At 42.0% G+C, this 21,392-nt stretch overlaps 2 protein-coding genes across 5 annotated transcripts in view; one reads left to right on the top strand and one right to left on the bottom strand.

Annotated features, from left to right (window-relative positions):
• The window catches only part of DHX58 (DExH-box helicase 58), a 39,283-nt gene extending 33,632 nt beyond the window's left edge, over positions 1-5,651 (bottom strand). Inside the window, exon 1 of the mRNA XM_083462010.1 lies at positions 5,558-5,651. The gene's annotated coding sequence lies outside the window, so the exon portion shown is untranslated. The remainder of the gene's footprint in view (positions 1-5,557) is intronic.
• Positions 1-21,392, top strand: part of DNM1L (dynamin 1 like) — a 37,873-nt gene that overhangs the window by 8,004 nt on the left and 8,477 nt on the right. Inside the window, exons 2-16 of one of the 4 annotated variants that reach the window (XM_083461982.1) lie at positions 1,911-2,058; positions 8,395-8,433; positions 10,652-10,698; positions 11,166-11,237; positions 11,918-12,004; positions 12,707-12,869; positions 13,697-13,817; positions 14,748-14,879; positions 16,797-17,003; positions 17,184-17,304; positions 17,504-17,659; positions 18,285-18,374; positions 19,280-19,372; positions 20,088-20,144; positions 20,402-20,482. In XM_083461982.1, coding sequence (XP_083318108.1) covers positions 1,911-2,058; positions 8,395-8,433; positions 10,652-10,698; positions 11,166-11,237; positions 11,918-12,004; positions 12,707-12,869; positions 13,697-13,817; positions 14,748-14,879; positions 16,797-17,003; positions 17,184-17,304; positions 17,504-17,659; positions 18,285-18,374; positions 19,280-19,372; positions 20,088-20,144; positions 20,402-20,482 — 1,614 coding nt within the window. The remainder of the gene's footprint in view (positions 1-1,910; positions 2,059-8,394; positions 8,434-10,651; positions 10,699-11,165; positions 11,238-11,917; positions 12,005-12,706; positions 12,870-13,696; positions 13,818-14,747; positions 14,880-16,796; positions 17,004-17,183; positions 17,305-17,503; positions 17,660-18,284; positions 18,375-19,279; positions 19,373-20,087; positions 20,145-20,401; positions 20,483-21,392) is intronic. The other 3 variants (XM_083461979.1, XM_083461980.1, XM_083461981.1) reach the window with 3 other exon arrangements.

The raw sequence follows: 21,392 nt of genomic DNA on the forward strand, positions 1-21,392 counted from the left end.
CACAGTACAGCATTTGACGGAGACTGTTGAGGTTATGGATGTATGCAGAAGTGTTTACAGTAAAAAAAAACCAAACAAACAACAATAAGCAGTAAGACCAGCAGCTAAAAAGAAAAAAATTGACCCATTTATATTGAGACAAATGGAGATTTTGAAGCCAGGCCAGGCCCAAGTTGTCATTTAGGGCTTTAAAGGTTAAAATCAGTCTCTGGAATTGAGCCCAGAAACTAATTTGCAGTCAGTGTAATTGATGCTCAGTTTGAGGAAGGAGATTTATTAGAGTTTATTGGAAGTATATGTTAACACGTTTTGGAGTAATGAGGATCACTGTAAGGGTAGATTGCGTCAGAGATGGGGAACCCTTGGTCCTTAAGATGTTGGACTCAAACTCCCATTTGCCTCTGCCAACGTGGTTAGGCGAGGGATAGTTTGAGTTGGGTTAGACTGTAACTAAATACGGTTAGCCTTGTAATATTTTTCAGTGACTTTTTATGCTTTTGTAAACTCTAAGCTCTTTGGCATATAACATTATAAGTGCCTTTTAAAAATCATAGCTGAGCTTCTGATAGTTGAACACGTGCTTCAGAGCATTATGATCCGTAATTAGCTGCTTCTGATAGGTCGGCCTGTTAGTACTGCAGCAAAGGTTCATCAAAATTATTGATGAAATTATTTTATTATAGTTGCAGAAAGGATTAATAGCATGTAATGGTGTACTTGCATTAGTGCCCCATCTTTTAAATGTTGATTTTTCCCCCTGCTTTTCTTGGGGCTCTTTCTGAGGCTTTTTCTCCCTCACCAGTTGTACTCACTGTAGAATTGGGAACAGAGTCTGGTCTGGCGCACTTCCTCTCTCACTTTCCAACCCCATCCAACAGTGATCCATGCGACGGTCACCTCCAGCCTTAACTACTGTAATTCGCTCTATGCGGGGCTGCCCTTGAAGCTGTCCCAGAAACTCCAGCGGGTGCAGAATGCAGCAGTGAGGCTCCTCACAGGGTCTCTGCCATGGGAGCATATTCACCCAGTGCTTTTCCAGCTGCACTGGCTCCCGGTGGAGTACAGGGTCAGATTTAAGGTGCTGGTTTTGACCTTTAAAGCCCTTCACAGCCTAGGACCCTCGTACCTACGGGACCGCCTCTCCCGGTATGCCCCACCTTAAGGTCCATAAATAGCAACACCCTAGTGGTCCCGGGCCCTAAGGAAGTTAGATTAGCTTCAACCAGAGCCAGGGCCTTTTCAACACTGGCTCTGGCCCGGTGGAACGCTCTGCCTCATGAGACCAGGGTCCTGCAGGATCTGATTTCTTTCCACAGGACCTGTAAGAGAGAGTTGTTCCGCCTGGCCTTTATTTGGAGCCAATTTGATTCCCTCCCCCTCTTTCTTTTTCCTTTTTCCTTTCTCCTCCTGTGATGAGGCTGCATTTTAATATTTTATTGTTTCAATATTTTAATGTTGTATTTTAATCTTGTTTTTAAGTTGTATTCATTCAACTTGTTTTTATTATTGCTTGTAAGCCGCCCTGACTGGGGAGGGCGGGGTAAAAATAATTATTATTATTATTATTATTATTATTATTATTATTATTATTATCTGTTGTTTTACTTGATCTAGGGGGGCAGCTGCCCCCCTACACCCATGCCTGGGAGGCAGCTATAGTTTCCCTCCCTTTCATGCTAGATTTTCATGAAATGCTATGATGGGATAAAAGCAGAATTGCCAACAGAGGGCAGTCTAGATCTATTGCAACAGATAGATCCATCTTTTTCTCCAAAGCCTGATTTTGGGGGGGAAGGTTTGTATGGACACCTTTCCACAACCTATGAAATTCCCAACTCTGTCATTTGTTCAAGGCTATTGAAATAGTAGAATGCAATATGCAATTCCTTTGCTTCCTTTTCTGTTTTCAGAGCAGTGGGAAAAGTTCTGTGCTGGAAAGTCTGGTGGGGAGAGACCTGCTCCCACGAGGCACAGGGATTGTCACCCGGCGCCCCCTCATCCTGCAGCTGGTGAACGTTTCTGCCGAGGATCTTCGGAAAAAAACTGGAGACGAAAACGGTAAGGGCTGCTCATAATGGGATGTGATCCTTAAAAGGAAACTACTGTTCAGTTGCCGTTATACAGTCATGCCAAGTTAAGAAATAGCCAGCATTTTAATTTTAAAAGCCGCTGACGCCTTTCCACGGCCTGCGTGTGTTTCACATTTCTCTCTCTCTTTATATCCTGAGGGCAAGGCACAGCTGCTTTGGATTTGTACCACCTGCACAACAAGGAAAGCTTGCTTGTGCCCTTGCCATTCCTGTGGGTGGTATTACTGTTACTCGCTCATAGCATTCAGCAATTTTAGAACTGAAGTTGTGTGTCTTCTATTTACAGCTGCCTCATTTGGGGGGTAGTGGAGTACATCGCAATCACACTTAGAATTTTAATGGAATGCATAGGAAGTTGCCTTATACCGAGCCAGAACATTGGTCTGACTAGCTCAGTGTTGTCAACGCTGATTGGCTGAGGCTCTCCAAGGTTTCAGACAGGAGATGCTTCTAGTCCTACCCGGAGATGCTGGGGATCGAATTTAGGGCCTTAGCAGATGCTCTGTGACTAAAAGCATTTGACAGAGATTGCTTCAGTTCTCAACGCTGGAAGGTAGGGCAGTATTATAATGATATTGAGAGAATAGGGCCTACCTAAGGCCGCCTGGTGCAGAGGATGGCAGAAAGATGGTCCAAATTAGTTGGATGATTAGGAATAGATATATACGTGTTTCTGATTGCCATAAAAATAGGAACTGAGAATCATTGCATTCACATCCATCCATCATTATTGCAGGGGTTTTTCCATTCATCTTGGCCGAAATAATCATTTTGACAGGAGACAATTATTCTTACAGTAACTGGATAATCTTCATTTGTTAGAGAATCGAAAAACGTCTCCAAAATATATGCAGACTGGGAAAGTTCTCTACATAAAAGTCTTGGAGGAAGATGCAGGCCTTCAGTGGGCATTGTAAAGGCAACAGGAGGTGTTAAATAGAGGTCTGTCTAATATTTAAGGGGAGCAAATCCCAAAAGGTTGGTGCCACAACACTAAAGGCTTGATTCCTGTATTGTGCAAAATGGGATTTCCTGATAAGATGGTATCTGCAAGAGGCCCTCACCAGTAGGCTGCAGTGAGCAACTGGGTATATAATGGGCAGGGTGATCTTCCTCTTCTAGATGCTACACCATACCAGCTCATATGAAAACAAAAGAATTCTGATGGAATAAAGAGACTTGGAGCCACTTGGGAGTTTTTGTCAACCAGTTTCTTAAGCTGCATCAGAAGCTATTTGACCTGGAAAGGAGTGGTAGTGTCTTGTCTTAACCGGTTCAAAGTTTTGTGATCTGGTGATGCCTCCTGTTTATTTAAGGATATTGTCCATTTGCCTTTGAGATCACCAAAGCTTTCATCTTCCCTTTAATATCCATAATTTTAATTGAGGGTGGGGAAGAGATTGTGTGGAACCTTTTCTAATTATAGGAACAACAACTAAACCATTGACAATATGTTAAGATGATTAAGTGCTTTTTCCAGTTCCTGTTTCTGATTTTAATATCTTTAATGCTGCCATGTAATATTACATTCTGAAAATAACGACCTGAAATCTTTGCCAGCCTTTGTAAACTGCATGTAATAATTGTCATTGCTTGGAGGACCCATTTTGCAGTGCAGTGTTGGATTTGTGTATACCTGTAAATTGATTTGAGGCTTTGGAATAAATCTTAGCCTGCTTGCTGTATTTGTGCTGGATTATTTGAAAGGAGAATCCTCACAAATAACCCACTAACACCTGCCAGCTGATATGTAATCAGGTTTATTACGCACACCCTACTTAAGCTGCCTCTAACAACAACTGGGATGTGGGGAATTATTTGTTTTGAAAGCATCACCTTCTTTGTTTGTGGAATCGCCCAAATTCCCTTCTCTTGGCACAATAAGAGTACAATGCAGTTGAATGAAATGGTTGGCTAAAATAAACCAGAATCTGTTGCATTTTTTCATGCTTTATAAATGCTCCTGTTCTCTTGGCTAATTTGTATCTTAAGCCACACCTTTGGCCCTTGGTATGAGGTTATAATAATATTTTCCTTTTCCACAAGTGAAGGAGAGTTTGGGACTTTCCGTATATCTTCCCCTTTCTTTATGTTCTTTTTAATATCCTGTGCAAGCTTTTTCAGCAGGAAAGTTGACACTTCTGTGCTGTTGCCTTTATCTAGGAAATATATGAAACAATGCTTGTGTTTCTTATCCTAGTAGCATCAAACATCAGCTCATTTTCCGACTAGCTGCCCATTATACCTGTTGGTATAAAACTGTATTTGAGAGATGCCAGAAAGTCAAAAGGGAGGATTCCTGTTGAATCTCTACTGGAAGCATGTTTCACAGCATGGGACCAGTGACACGAAGTGCTCGATTTCCAGTTGTAGCCAGCCAGGCCTCTGTAACTTACAGCATTCCTCCAGATAACCTCCAGATGGTCCTTAAGGCATCCTAGACCCAAATTGTTTAAGGCAAAATGACATCATGGAATCAAATGCACAGCTTGCCATGATGATACCATGTCATTTTCTGTCACTGCTTCTTGTTGGCTTCCAGATTCAAAGGATGTGATAACCAGGAGCCTGGTCTTTATTCTCATCTTTCTTTCGCTTTGTTTGGATAGAGGTGATGGGAATAAGCAAGGGATTGTCTCTTCTGGTCTTCCAGGTCTAAGCAGTAAAAAGAGGGAGTATGCTTGTGTGGACAGAAAGGGCGTTATTTCTTTACTTATCCTTTCAACAAAGCCCAACTTCCATTCCAATGGTTTTCTTGAACCCATTCCACTGTCGCAATTTAATATCACCTATAACCATGAAGCCTTAACTTACCAATAACCCTTGTAACTATAAGCATATTAAAAAGCCAGCCAAGTGCAGTTATAGTATTTAACAAATATATTAGTGTTTGTTTATGACTGTATTATGCAGTATACAAACTTATGCGCTTACCTTAACGTAAGCACATTTTAAATGTATATATACTTTGCTAACTCATTACTGTTAAATACCAAAAAGTTTATTTTACACTACTAAACCAAGAGGAAGCAGTTAGGTACCCTCTTGAAGCTCTTTTGCCAAATTGCCCTTGTACTTACTCCACCCCAGTTAAGCCTCACCAGTGCTATAACTGATGACTTTTGTTGAAGCTCCTGATTCAACCTCTACTGAAGGCAGCCCTATTCTGGGAAGTTTTTAATGTTTGATGTTTTGTTGTGCTTTTAATTCTGTTGGGAGCCACCCAGAGTGGCTGGGGAAACCCAGCCAGATGGGCGGGATATAAAGAAATCATCATCATCATCATCATCTACTGACCTACTAAAGTGCAGATATCCCCCTGTCCTGTCCTGGAATCTTTTTCTGTCTCTCCAGACAATCAGAGCCAGGCATTCTTAACTGCCTCTCACTTCTCCTTCTCCCCTTATCTCTTCAGCCTAAGCCCATTAATTCATCTAACCCAGCACATCTTTGGCCACTTTGCTTGCCTTTCAGGTCTTCTTTCTTCTTCTTTGATGCTCTCTGCTGCCTCCTCCTTCTGGCTGTCCAGCACAGGTGCCAACCAGCCTGGACAGACCATCCCAACTAACTGCTGCTGATCAGTACCTGGCCTGCTTCTGTCCCCTCTAGTCCAGCCCCAGCCAATCACACTGTCTGACTAAATATTCTAAACCTGCAGCCACCACCCAGAACATGCCTGTCTTCTATCGTTTTGCATACTGAGAGTTCTATCTCCAACTCCTCCTCAAGTGTCAGTTAAGGAGTCCCAGGGAAAGTTAAACCGACTTTCACCTGAGCAGGCAGAAGGCTTCCCCCATCAGATGCATTACAGTGTATAATATCACAATACAAATGCTAGCATGCACTACACACTACCCTTTAAAAGATAGTTTAAACAAGCAGGATTTCTTCACAGCTCTCAAGGTTGCTTTTACAGTTCATGGGCCTTCATATCATTCCTGCTAGAATGCAATGCCCCTTACAGATCAAGATTTTCCCAGGAAAGAGGCAAGCCATACGGATTTCTGCATTGCATTCAAATCCACTGCATTTCCATTCTTCCTCAACCTCTGCTCTCATAGGAAATAGTCTCAGGCAGTCTCACAGGAAGAAGCCCATATAAGTCCATAACTTAGATGACTTCATACTCCCCTGACCTCGATGACTGAATACTCTGAGCATTGACTTTTGAAAGTTGTGATACCTTATACATCTTTTTAATAGTTTTAATGTTCTCATATGGGCTAACACAGCAAGATGTATTTAAAAGGAGCTAACCATATAAGGGATAAACGTAACAAACAACACAGTAGTGTATCTTAATACAGTGGTACCTCGGGTTATATACGCTTCAGGTTAAGAACTTTGCTTCAGGATGAGAACAGAAATCGTGCGGCGGCAGCACGGTAGCAGTGGGAGGCCCCATTAGCTAAAGTGGTGCTTCAGTTTAAGAACAGTTTCAGGTTAAGAATGGACCTCCGGAACGAATTAAGTACGTAACCAGAGGTACCACTGTACAGAGATGCAAATTATGAAGTACGGTAGTGATCGTTGATCTTGTGTTGCTATAAATGCAGGCAGACCATAACTGCCTTATTCTTAGGGGGTCTTTTATTGTTGATGAGAAATGTGTAAGTTTGGGAAGAAAGTGGTAATAAGCCATTCTCTCTCACACACACCCCAATCAGCATGGTGTAATTAATTAATTCATGCCCCTGCAACTCTGGGCTCTCTGTAATGTCTGTGAATTTTGGCTTGCTTTTGGTATAAAACAGCATAATAAAGAGACTTAACAGAGTTTTTTCTTTTCTTTTCCCTCCTGCTAATCTTGCTGTGAAAGAGTCTGGATGTGAAATATCTAGCCTTATAAGTTTTTAAAGTGGCCTTTCACCTAAAAATTTATTCTCATAGATAATTTTCTTTTTTTCTGGTTGGGTGTGTTAAGGAGGAAGGAAGAATGAGTAGCTCTACAAGAAATTGATATTCTTGTCACTCCTTTTGGGCTCAAAACAAAAATGTCATTCTTAGGGAAATAAATTAGTTTGAAGATGAGAGAGGAGCATTAAATTTGGAACATGACATTAAATGAAGTAGTGTCAAGGTACCCTTTCACTGAATTTAAACAACTCAGGCTGAATGCGGAGTGTAGAAATTGTTGTCTTACATAAACAATACAGTTTCTAAAAGGTAAAGTTATCAAGCTTTTTGGAAGAAAGTCTGAGATAAATAAAGTGACACTGGACAATCTTTTCCTATTCATAAGCCACATTTATAAATCCAAGGTAGTTCTTTCTTAGCAGAATGTATGAATGGTGGCCACAGTTCACAATTATGGACTGCAATAACAAACGTTGCCATACTTTTGCAGAATTTGTGGTGGTTTGTTATGTTAGTTTTGTTGTTTTTTGGCCAGAAACGTAGGTGGCCGAGAGAAATTTGATGTAAAAAAAAAAAGAGAGACAAACTTGGGTGGCGAGGTTCACAATAAAGAAACAAATATGCAGTTTTGTTTGCTACAGTTGCGGGTTGTGCATCCTTAAGATCACTTTGGCTCAAGAACCTGGTTTGGATCAGCGTACAAAACAGGGTGCAATGGGAAGCAGGATAGCACCTGCTCACCCACCAGATGGCACCTGTTCCTCTCCTTATGCTAGTTGGGTATAAAGTTGTGCAGGACCTACTTGCAAAAGAAAAGAAAAGAAAAGAAAAGAAAAGAAAAGAAAAGAAAAGGGAAAAGGTCAGTGCAGCTAGTCCTGAACTGTGCTGGCAGTTTCAAGATTTTATGCAAACACCTCTGTGGTTCAGCCCTATGTATGATGACCTTCATTGCACTGAATATTGAATAGTGTATATGATATCCAGTATGTGAGTGTCTGGGTTTGGAGGCAATACACCCACAACTAGTAACTAGCTTCTACACATGTTAAAGCCTTGCCCAAACTGAGCCACTGTGATGGTTTTTCATTTCCTGTAAGTGATGGTACCTTTCTAAACTACTCATCCTTGCTCATTTCCCCCTTCTAGCTTAGGTAAAATCTATTTGCCAAATGGTGGTTCTTCACTTTGTAGTATTTAAGCTAATTAGAGGGAGTTACTGACAGGAGCAATTATCTCAGTTATCTTGAAATATATCTGCTGCTATATTAAGACTGGTTTTCAGAATGTTACATTCTAACTCTGCATTAAGCATGCATGCGTTTCTCGTGTGGCACATATGTCTTAATGTATGATGTGATTCCTGCAAGACTGATAATGTCCTATCACAGCGGGTCCAGAGGGAGGGGAAAATAACCAAACTTTTGATGCTGTTTCTTTTCAACTGCAGACCCTGCAACTTGGAAACATGCAAGGCACCTTTCAAAAGGTTTCCTATTCACTTCTTTTCCTCCTACACAGAATCTGCATGCTTTTGTATTCAAGCCACATGCATACCATGCCACTTTTATTGCTGCCTGCTGTCCTTTATTTGCACATTTACACTCTGGCTGCTGTGCTGAATAGCTGTTGTTTTGCTGGGCCCGCTGGCTTAGTTTGCCGTTTCCTTCTTTCTGCCTCTGTGTCAAACTAGAATGCAATGTAGAAATCTTGACCTATTTTTTTAAAAAAGAAAATTGTGATAAAGTGCTTTGTCATAATAATCATCACTGGGGGTTTTTTGGGGTTGTTTTTTTTTTGGTTACCAGATTGTACTTTTAAATCTGTGGTAGCAAGAAGTCTGTTGGGAATAGCAAAACAAAGAGATGAATTTCAAATAAGTGCTTAAATAATAACAGGACGTGAAAGACTACATGGTGCCATAAATGCGGCCTGTGGCCTGCCAGATGTTGACTCCTGCCAGTCTTGGCCAATGGGCAGAGATTCTGAGATTTAGAGTCCATCAACCACTGGAGGGCCATAATTTATCTGTCCCTTGTTTAATGCAACGGACCTCTCATCAAAAGGACCCAGAAGGGCTTTTCTACTTGTTTTTAGTAAGGAATTAGAGGTCTGGTGGCTCTCCTGTCCTGCTTTCCCACTGGCTGTAGTAGCAAGGGCTCTACATCACAATCACTGGGGGCAGAGGTAGGGAGGAGAATGGTAGGAGAAAAGGAATTGTGTGCCCTGCCCTTGTACTTCTGTGTTCCTCCCTTCCAGTTCTCTTCCCTGCTGGTACAGAGATGCATGTTGCTGTAGCCTGCAGGGAAAGGGGTTCAGCACCTTGTGACCACATAGTAGAGAGTCCTTCCCACCTGCAAGGGTGCCTTTCACTCGACAGTGATCCTGAAACAGGTCCTTGGCCTTTGAACCAACTGCAGGCCATGACCAAAACCTGGCTGTCTCTCTAAGGTTAAATAACTTAAAAGTTGCATATCCAGAGTTGGAGACCTATCTTGCCAGTGTTCTTACCCTTACATCAGATTGACCTGAGCAATATAATACAATGTATGTTGCTGGTAGCCACAACTAGAATGTGTCTCTCGAGGACACATGTGCAATGCACTTTCTTTCCTGAAAGAGATTTCCTCAAACAAGCAATGGTGAGACCTGCTACCTTAAGATTCTAGGAAGTGAAGTATCAGAAAGCCAAGGGTAAGTCAGTATAATGGGCAAAATTAGGCATACTAGTTGATTTGAAAGGTGTGAAGTCCTCTGGTTTATGAACTGGACCTTCTTAGATACCTAGTTTTTGTTTTGAGAGTTTTCTTTTTTGAATGTTTGTCTCTTTTCATTTCACCTTTTCTCCCCCGGAAAGCTTATACGAAAGCTTCATTTTGCACATGTTGAAGGAAATTGCCAAAAATTTAGGATGTTTTGGTGTATGTGATAATGAACAGAGCATACCGGACAACAAATTAGTGTCCGTCCCCTCCACTCCACCACCAAATGTGTTGCTCTTGTATGACTAAGTGGCCCCACTTAAGCTACAGTTAGTCATGGCTAAAGCCCCATTTAAAACCATTTATTCTAATAGGAGTCTGATAAGATTGGGGCCATTGCAGATAATGGCATGTTGTACTTGTACACCACATACACACTTGTTCAGTCACTCTTATCGCCACGTGTGGGACTCTGGTCAACAAAGTGAAAGTAATATATGATAAGGAGTAATTCTTAGGCTCCAGTTTTTATCTTATTAGTATAAGAATTACAAACAGAAATGAAGACCTTAGTAAATATTGAGGCATTTGATTTCTGGCGAATTGACACTAGATTAGGGCTGCCATATGTCTGGATTTCCCAAGATATTACCAAGATTTCAAAGGCAAGGGGGGATTTCTGAAAGGTGGCGCTTTGTCAGTCGGAAAATGTGGGGTTTTTTGGCATTTTTGTAAAACAAACAAACAAACAAAAAACCCTCAACAATTTTTTGGGTTTCTTAAAAGAAGCTCCACAACTCTCGGGGTGTCCTGGTTTTTCCTTTTTGAAATATGGCAACCCTACGCTAGGTCCATTTGACTAATGCTCCTTAAATGCTTGGGGTTTTTGTTTTCCATCACAAAGGTTGAGCATAGACAAGCTCAATGGAGAAAATGTACTTGAAGCTGAAAAAGTCGGTTGTGTTGCTCCACTTCTTCTCTCATGCCATGACTGTCTCTTTCCAGGGGTTGATACTGAAGAATGGGGAAAGTTTCTGCACACCAAAAACAAGGTACATTTTCTTGATTGTAAAGCCACAAAAGCACATAGGGATTTTGGTGTGTGCGTACATATGTGGCAGGGGAGGATGGCCTGAGGAAAATGCACTCTGGTGGGCCCCCTTTTCCATTGATGGGTTTAGCCGGCATTAGTGGTGGGCAGAAACAGTATTGCATGGCTGAAGGGTGCAGTTTTAATTTCCTACAATGTCCCAGAGTGGTGCTGTGTCACAGGCATTATGGGAAATAAAAATGGCAGCTTGCCGTGGCCTCCTGGTATTGCTCAAAGCACCAGCCGGGAGGGAGGGAGGGAGGGATAAATAAATAAATAAATAAATAGAGAAATAGAGAAATAAATAAAGGGATTTCAGGGCAGACAGCAGTGGTGGGTCCTGTCAGGGTGCTAGGACCCTGGCAGTTGCCTGAGGATGTTGGGTGCTGATGTTGAGGGTTTTTCCCCCTTTCCTTTTTAAAACTTCAGCTCTACTCAGATTTCGATGAAATTAGGCAAGAAATAGAAAGCGAAACCGAAAGGATTTCAGGAAATAATAAGGTGAGTGACTACGGTTGGTTCATCTTTTAAAAGAAGTAATTTCAACACAGAAACCACAGTTGGGAAACAATGATGTACATTCTTCAGAATTATTATTTGACGCAGGATCTGGAGCCCGCAATTGAGAAACAGTCATGCTATTGCTTTCTTAAGCCAAGTCACTTTTATCTAAGTTCTATGTTGCCAAAGAGGCAGAATCTATTACTGACGTTGCTCATAATCTCCAAGGATACAGCTCCTGTCAATCTTCCTTGGTGGCTTTGCATTATTGTCCTAAGAGCATTGGCTTGTTCTGTGAACCAAGAGGAGTTAACTTGAGGCCCTCCAGATGTTGCTGATTTACAATACCCATCATCCCTGACCCAGTGGGAGCCATAGTTCAGCAACATCTGGAGGGCCAGATGTTAGCGGCCCATAAATGTTGTCTTCCGTACAAAAATCAGGCACATTTGTCAGGCACATTTAGGGACAAATAGCTGAAGCATGTAGACCAAGCAAAATTTCAGACATGGACACCTGAACTGAGCAAGATGCTAGATTATAAAGACAGGTGCTCAAATTACAAAAACAACCTAGATTCAAAGGCTAATTTAGGTTCAGTGATGTCTTGTTTTCTGAAGGTTACAATTAAGCATGTTCTGGAGAAATTATTCTTTGTTCCTTTTTCCATGGCTTTCTAGGGGATCAGCCCTGAACCAATTCATCTAAAGATTTTTTCCCCTAATGTTGTCAATCTGACTCTTGTAGATTTGCCAGGAATGACAAAGGTAAGAAGGTTTTTCTTGTTGTTGCTGTAGAGTTCTATGTTGTTGGGTTGGGTTTTTTTTTGCCAAGTGTGAAATGTATATGAGAGATCAATTAATACCTTGTAGCAGACATTTAAAAATGTTTCTCGCCAAGATCCCCAGTTATCTCCCTTCCTTCCCCACACTATGCCCAGCAAACTCCATCACAACAGATAGGTAGCCATGTTGGTCTGCCATAGTCAAAATAAAAAAATTCCTTCCAGTAGCACCTTAAAGACCAACTAAGTTAGTTCTTGGTATGAGCTTTCGTGTGCATGCACACTTCAGTGTTTCTGAAGAAGTGTGCATGCACACGAAAGCTCATACCAAGAACTAACTTAGTTGGTCTTTAAGGTGCTACTGGAAGGAATTTTTTTATTTTGTCCATCACAACACTCTGCAATGGGCTCTCTCGGGTCCTTTTGCCTTCCTCCTTTGTTGTCCCTTGGCTGCCTCATCTTAACTACAGCATCACAAGGCCTTTCTGGAATTAGGAGAGTCAGTCAGCTTCCTTTCTCTCCATATAATTCTCATGTTTTTGGATTTCCTTCCTGGCTTCTCCTCCTCCTCCTAGGAGTGGCCTTTAGATTTTGTGCATTAGGAGACCTGCCTGCATACGCATTGCTCTTAATAGATGTGGTTAAAAGAAGGAAGGTCCACTTTCTTCTTCTTTTCCTCACACAGGTGCCTGTAGGTGATCAACCAAAGGATATTGAACTTCAGATCCGAGAACTAATCCTTAGATTCATTAGTAACCCAAATTCAATTATTCTGGCAGTCACTGCTGCCAACACGGACATGGCCACTTCTGAGGCCCTCAAAATAGCACGGGAAGTGGATCCAGATGGTAAGTAGAGGGGGGAAACCAGGTTTCAGTATGTCTGTTTTTTCTCTTTCTAGGAAACACACTTGTACAACACAGTTGATGATGTAACTCAGGGATGGGGAACCTTTGGCCTTCCAGATATTGTTTGGCTCCAGCTCCCATCATCCCTGACTGTTGGCCATGCTGGCTGGGATGGGAGCTGGAGTTCAATATCTGGAGGACCACAGTTCCACCATCCCTGTAACTGTTACCCCTTAATCTACTGTATCTACTGCCTGCTCTTACAAATGTGATTTGAAGAAGGGTTAGTTTGCAGTTGTAATTTGTGCAGTTGAAATGGCAAGATGCCTTCAAAGAGTTTCCTGGTTGAAGTGCTTTCAGGCTTTCAAAGTGAAGTCAGGTCCATTAATTTCAGTGGGTCTACCCTGAGTAAGACTAAAAATAGATACAACTCTACATACATAGACCAACCATGGGCTCCCAGAGAAGACCTTTCAGGCACCTTGGTCTTTTCTGGTTCTTTTTGCTGCTGCCCCATGCTGAGCTAAGCCAAAGTTTGACTCATCTAAAGCTGGGTCCCTTGCTAGCCTTTGTCATGGATGTGTTTGCAGCCATGAGCTCCTCTGGTAGAAACAGCAAGCCAGCCATAGTCATAGTACAAACTCGCAATTAATCTGAGAATGAGTAAATGAGTAATGGTGAATTTCTCTTCTCCTGCATAGCCGTGCTCACTGGCGCCTTTCCACATTTCCTTTTGTTTTTACTTTGGGTAGCTGTTTCCTAGGCTTGACAAAGTTAACCCATGACCAGCTTAATGTAAAATGACAGTTTTCCTGCCGCTCTGTTAGGGCGGCGCACCCTTGCTGTGATCACAAAGCTGGATCTCATGGATGCTGGCACTGACGCTATGGACGTACTTATGGGAAGAGTGATCCCTGTTAAACTCGGCATCATTGGCGTGGTGAATAGGTGAGTAGCATCAGAATGTGGTCCTTCCGTTACACAGCAGTGCTTTGTGTTCCTGTGTTTTTGTGCCCTGTGGGGAGAGGGTTGAGGCCGTTGCAATTATAGGGCTCTTTGGTCCTCAAATCATTGTTGGATCACAATTACTTAAGTGTAAATGGCATATTTCTAAGACTAGTATGATGGGAAGGCCTAGGAGAATTGTGGCCTCCTACGCTGGTAGTTGCAGGGGGGGAAATGGGAAAAGCCTAGTGTTGGGGCGCTGCACCACCTCAGTATCCATGCAACTTTTGCATTAGTAGCAGTAACATGCTTAGTGTATTGGTCGTAGCTCACTGTCCAGTCAATCTTATTGCTGCTGGGCCAAGTTTGAGGTGTTACTATTAGTATATAAAGTGCTTAACAGCTTTGGACCAGTTTATTTGAGGGGTTACCCTACTCCACGTTGCCCATTTGACCGCTTCTGCGGTACAAGTGGCAACATAACATTGTAAGAAATGTATCTTCTAGGGTGACAATCACCCACACTTTGGAACTGCCTGCCTATTGAAATCGTGCACAGATGCCTTTGCTGTACTCTTTTCGACGACTGTTTTGTTCAGGCATTCCTATCTAGACATGTAGCAGCTGACATGGGCTTTGATCTTGTTTTTTAACAATTGGTTTCAATTACACTTTGGTTTTTAAAGTTCTTTTTAACTTGGTCTTCTGTTGATAATTTCAGTGTTTTATTTTTGTGTACCAGTTTATAAATTTTGTTAAGAGAAGTAAAATAAATAAATCTGATGCCAACTGATTTAAGATAGCATCATGGCATAATGTCACTGTTCCTTCTCAGCCAGAAGAACATGTTAACCAGATTCTGGCAACAGAAAAAGAAAATGAAATGGTATCTAAATTAAATGAAACATGATTAATTTTCTGTCTCATTTTTAGGAGTCAGTTAGATATTAACAATAAGAAGAGTGTTGCTGATTCAATTCGTGATGAGTATGGTTTTCTCCAGAAGAAGTACCCCTCTCTAGCCAACCGGAATGGAACAAAGTACCTTGCTAGGACACTCAATAGGTACAAGGAGCTGCTTTGATCCTAGTTTAGATTTTTCTCCAGTTAGAATTGTTTTGACTTGTTCTGGCCCATCCCGGTTGTGTACAGCTTTTTTGCACTTGGATGGTGAAGCCAGTATTTAAGGGACGAGTGACTGATAACATCCTGATATTTTCAGTTCTTTTGCAGTTTTGAGTCTTGCAGGTGGAGGCCATGAATGGAAAGCTGGCAGTTATTTGGGAGGGATTGGATGATTTTGGTGTGCATGGCCAGTGCCAAATGTAGAATGGATGAGTGACTGTTTTCATTGATAGGGAAGTATTGGGTTGAATCCAACCAAGTCATTGCATGAGTGCAATGGCTTCTGCAAACAAAAAGGAACTCTCTATCCCATGCCACCCGCACCCCCCACCAGATCTGCTCCAGAGTGTTGGGAGAACCTTCAGAGCAGATTTCAGGGGGGTGGGGGTGGGGAGTTCCATTGAGCTCATGGAAATTGTTTCACTTTTGCAATAACTTAGTTACATACAACTTTTTGCTTACAGTACTGAATTTTGAATTGTGCTCTACATCGTACTGGAAGTATGTGGTGTACAAAGTACTATATTTTAAGGTAATTGCCACTGCTAACTTTACAGCAGTGGTACACCTGTAAGATAAATTTTGCCTCCCTTATGGTCTTTGAACAACATCATTTGTGGTTGTTGTCTGAAGAAGATATTTAACTGATAGATTTTTTTAGTCTGTGAAAGATTGTGGATAGGATTAGAAGATGAAGTTATGTCTGCGTAGGCATGCTTTATTAATTACCGCTTATGTCTTGAAGAATAAGAGAGAGAGAAAGGGACCAGCAGTTAAAATCTCCTGAGGTTGTTGGTAGTGCTGGTTCCTTTTGCCCTAAACCACACCTCACTTCAACCTGACATCCACAGACAGCTCATATTAGGTTCTTGGGGGAGCTGATTTAAATTTGGAAAGGGGGAGCTGGTTAAATACCTTCTCGCAAACTGCTGCTTTCCCTATGCTCAGTGAGCCAGATGAGCTGAAAACAAACGCATGCAGAAGATCATCATCCCAGGTCTCTGAAATCAAGTTGAGTTTGGCCCTAACTGAAATAAATAAGTATTTAAAAATGGAAACTTTGATTTATAATGAGTCATTGGTCCAATTAGCTCAGTATTGTCTACACTGATTGGCAGTGTTTCTCCAGTGTTTCATTCAGACTGGCTACATTCCCAGTTCTACCTAGAGATGCTGGGGATTGAAACAGACCTTCTGCATGCAAGGCAGATTCTCTGCCACTGAGCTATCGCCCTTGCCTCCTACTCTGTAAGGTTTGACCCCCCCCCCCAAAAAAAATCTGTATGTTAGTTTTGTATAGTTTTCTGTTGAATGGCAGTAGCATAGAATCATGATGACTTTTAGACTGGTGAAATATTAGGCATTTAAACCCATAGTAAGCGACTGCTGGGAGAATGTCCCACTTGCTTAAAAGAAAATGATGGTTGCTTAATAATAATAATAATAATAATAATAATTATTATTATTATTATTTATACCCCGCCCATCTGGCTGGGCTTCCCCAGCCACTCTGGGCGGCTTCCAAAAGAATATTAAAATACTATAATACATCAAACATTAAAAGCTTCCCGAAACAGGGCTGCCTTCAGATGTCTTCTAAAAGTCTGGTAGTTGTTGTTCTCTTTGACATCTGGTGGGAGGGCGTTCCACAGGGAAGGCGCCACTACCGAGAAGGCCCTCTGCCTGGTTCCCTGTAACTTGGCTTCTCGCAGTGAGGGAACTGCCAGAAGGCCCTCGGTGCTGGACCTCAGTGTCCGGGTAGAACGAATAACTGAAATGTGCTCATGAAAAACTGAGTGGGTTGCATGTTTTGAGCTGTTTTCCTTAAAGTGTTGCATTTTCAAATTCTGTTTTTAGGTTGCTTATGCATCACATCAGGGATTGCTTGCCAGAACTGAAAACCAGAATCAATGTTCTAGCTGCTCAGTATCAGTCTCTGCTGAACGGCTACGGGGAGCCTGTAGATGACAAGAGTGCCACATTACTGCAGCTGATTACCAAATTTGCCACCGAATATTGCAACACCATTGAAGGGACAGCAAAGTACATCGAGACTTCAGAACTGTAAGCACAACTTCTATTTTGGCGTGAAGTTGACATGGATGGTAGATTGTTTAGAAACATTGCAATTAAACTGAAATTTGCTACATTTTTATGAATCCAATGAGCTCAAGTATAGGCAATATTATTTGGCTTCCCTATTTTCCTCCCTGTTGTCTCAGTGACTGTTTTTTCATTCTCCAGGTGTGGCGGAGCTAGGATTTGCTACATTTTCCATGAAACCTTTGGGCGTACCTTAGAATCTGTTGATCCACTAGGTGGCCTTAACACCATCGACATATTGACAGCCATTAGAAATGCTACTGTAGGTATTATCCTTCTTTAACTTCCTGTATAAGATGCAGTATCACTTTGCTGACCTGCACTCTCTATGCACTGGGTGGAGTTTCAGTGCTTGTAGAGCATACAGCTTAGTGCTGCCTTGGGAAAGGGCACAGCACCCTGGGGAATCTAAATTATTACAACGGAATAAAAATGAATCTGCTTCCTTTTGGCTTGGCTAGGGTCCCCGCCCGGCCCTGTTTGTGCCTGAAGTTTCATTTGAGCTCCTAGTAAAGAGGCAAATCAAACGATTGGAAGAGCCCAGCTTGCGTTGTGTGGAGCTTGTTCACGAGGAAATGCAGAGGATTATCCAGCATTGTAGCAATTACAGTACACAGGTAAAAAAAGGAGCTAATTTGCAAAAATGTGTGTCTCACAGGGTGTGAAAATATCCCAGAAGAAACATATGATGATGATTTATATGGGTGGCATATAAATAATTTTATCATTTACATGCAGCCGACTTGACTGGGTTGCCCCAGCTGCTTTGGGCAGCTTGCAGCAAAATACAAAATCAACATAAAACATTAAAAACTTCCTCATACAGGGCTGCCTTCAGACGTCTTCTAAAAGCCATAGTTGTTTATCTGTTTGGCATCTGACGGGAGGGTGTTCCACTAGGATGCATTATTTGGACAATGCCTTTTGAGAGAACTCTTCTGCTTGGAAGATGGAGTTGACAACTTTAAACTGCCAGAGTACTAATGTGGACTCACATAGGGTTGTGTGTATGCATACGCATTGTTGTATTATATTGGGGTGGGCAGGTGAATGTGGTCCCCCAGGCTTCTCTATGCAGCACAAGCCACACCTCTCACTTGCCCTGCCATGCAGTCTCATCTAATGAAGGTTTCCTTGAACTGTGATCATGTGAACTTGGTTTGTGTGATCTATGATTAATTCAGTTAGATAGTTTGTTGCTTTTCAGAAGTCAAACTCTTTCTTTGTTTCATTTGTATTCAGGAATTGTTGCGTTTTCCGAAGCTCCACGATGCCATCGTTGAGGTTGTGACTAGTCTTTTGCGTCGAAGGCTACCAGTTACAAATGAAATGGTAATCTATTGTGGAGCTTGCTGTGTGCAGTGGCATGTTCCTTTTAATGGAGAATATTGGTGAAAATTCTGTATTCCACTGTGGGCCTAGTTAGACTGATGCGTAAAGAATAATTTTGGGGTTTACCATAATAGATTTGCAGCTGAATACTCCTCAGTGCCAAGATGCTCCCAGCTAGGGATGCCATTATTTCCTTGCAGTTGTAAGCTCCCTTCTGGTCTTAATTTATTTTTTCCTGCTTCTATTGGTCCCTTGGGGACAAAAGGGGGATTTGTCTGTGTCCCAAGAAGTTGCAAAAACGTTTCTTTTACTGGCTGCTCTCAGAGGTATCCTGCTGTGAAACTGTGACGCCAAAAGGTTTTTTGTGGTCCCTCAAAATGTATCCATTTAAAAACAGTGTTCGGGTTTTTTTTGTTTAACCTGACCGCTCTGTGGGTCTCCTGCCAAAAGGTTTTTGTGATCTCCTGCAAAGATGATTTCCATTGTAGGAGAAATGGCCACACTCACTTTTAAAGTTTGGCTACACCCAATTTGACATGTGACCTCTAGAGGGCCAGAAACAGACTAGCCATAGCTGACGTGATACATTAAGCCAGTAACTTCAGGAGACACAGAGTTAAATGCAATGGTGTAACAGCCATCACCAACCTGCTACCTTCCAGAGGTTTGTGTCTGTAACTCTCATCAACCCTTGCCAGCATGACATGATAGGCCAACAGGTTGGCAAAGGCTGGTGTAAAATGATTTGCCCTTGGCAGATCTTAGGATCTGTCTTTTTGTGGTCATCCTATGTTAGTGCTGTGTGACTGAACTGCATTTTTATGGATGTTTTTGCTACTGAGATCAAGTTATTTGTCACTTCAATGGTCAAAATTCTAAACTTTTAATTATATTCTTTCTCATAGGTTCACAATTTGGTAGCCATTGAGTTGGCCTATATCAACACTAAGCACCCAGATTTTGCAGATGCCTGTGGACTAATAAACAACAACATAGAGGTAAGGGAAGAAAGTCTCTCCATTAATTACAAATGGGTCTGTCATCGTGTGCAGAGATAGTTCTATTTTGCAATCTCTGATCTTATGAGAATTACCAGATTTTCCCATCAGCTGCTTTGTATGAATAAAGATTCTAAAGGTGGTATCAAACATTGGTCAGACTCCAGGTAGCTCTTGCCTGGCTTGGGCCATAGACCCATATAGCATGGCAGTGTCTCTCAGAGGACAGCAATATAATTATAAAAAGCTTATAAGGTGGGTCTGTGACTGCAACATTTAGCAATCAGAGGTCATCTGGCTTTGAACAGAAGGGTTTTCTTATATCTGCAGTCAGAATGGATGTGTGCAGATGCTGTCCATCCTGGTATTCTGAATGAAAAGTCAGCTGGTGCTTTGTCCTTGTGTGGCAAGAGAATTCCCCCTCCCCTTTTTTTCTTCTACCTTGGTTTTACATTGCTTGTGTCTCATTTGGAAGTTTGCTGATAGGAGTTATTCCTATGGAACTTTACCCGGTAGCCTTTTCTGCCGCCTCTTCGTATATATTCTCTCCAGTGTCCGCCAGTGTCATTATGTGAGTGTAAATGAGGGGAGAACCCGCTCAACCACTTTGCTAAGAATTCCAAATAGCTGTGTCTTTCCAGGACACCCCAGCTTTCCTTTTTATGTGGTGTGAGCATATTGACTTTTGATGTTTTTTATGCTTTTTCTTTCAAAGGAGCAAAGGCGGAACAGGTCAGCCAGAGAGATGCCTTCTGCTGGGTCACGAGACAAGGTGAGTTGTTTGGCTTGATATACTTCATGGAATTTGGAAGTGGTGCTTAAGATCAAGTCAGTTGTAATGTTACCACAGTAATTAACAAAGAGCTCCATTTATTCATGGGAGTCTGGAGTTGTTGGGAGATCTGTTCCAAAATTTCAAGTGCATGCAGTCTTCTGAAATTTCAGCCACCAAGAGGGATCAAGGAGGCTCAGTTAAAATAATCAGACAAGCGATGCTGATGTCATTTTCTGCCCTTCTTGCTTCTTTAGTCCACTAAGCCTCCTGGTGTTTTGGCACCAGCCACCCAGGAGACCTCTACTACTGCTGGTTCTGCCGAGGTTGATGGCAAGGTCTGTCTTTGTTTCTTCCTCTAAGCACTGCATGCTGAAATCATTTTGTGGTGCACTCTGGTAGTGGTTGGACATGATTCTCATAAGCATAAGTATTTTTGTCCTGATTTTGCCTGTTCCACATCACAGCTTTGCCAGCTGACAAAGTTGGCTAGTTAATTTAATTGCGTTAAGGTAGAAGGTTTCAAGTTATGTCTTGAGGATCCTTGGAGCTTTCTTTCCACTACTGCTCTGTCCCTGTTGTGAGCAGCTTCAGGAGGCTGTTGGGTGTGTGTTCTTAGGGCATTGTTCTTCAGTGTTGAATCACCAGAGGTTGTTGGACCACAGTCCCATCCATCAGAGCCTAGGGGTCAGGGATGAAGGGGATTGGTAGCCCTGCAACATCTGAAGATGCAAAGTTGAATAGCACTGTTCTGGGTAAAGATGTTTTTGCAGCTGTAAGTTGCATCTGTTACAAACAAAAGTTGTGCCCTAAGATACCTATTCCCAAATCTCTTGCAACACCCACTTTAACCTTAAATATTTGAGCTGCCAGTCTTTTGTATGAAGCTTGAAAACGTGATAATTTTAAAAGTCTGTTAGGTTTATTCTGGTGCATAACAGGATACAAGATTGCACATTTACCAGCCTGCCTGCCACAGCTCCTTCACCCTGAGCGTGTCCAGCTGAAATTCTGCAAGTAGGGGATTGATAAAGTAGGAGATCTGCTGTGCAGAAATAACCCATATTCCAAACCAAACCATTTAATATTCATATTTTGGGTATTAAGCCATTGTACCAGTGAAGACCATACATGTATCAAAGGTCTAAGAGGGCTCTGCATGTGCAGGAGATTGGGGATAGGCCTTTGGACACATTCCCATCCCATAAACACCATTTTAACCTTCACGTGTTCACATGAATGACTGAA

This window comes from Podarcis liolepis (genome assembly GCF_965112155.1).
Source record: "Podarcis liolepis genome assembly, chromosome: 10".
Lineage (NCBI taxonomy): Eukaryota > Metazoa > Chordata > Lepidosauria > Squamata > Lacertidae > Podarcis > Podarcis liolepis.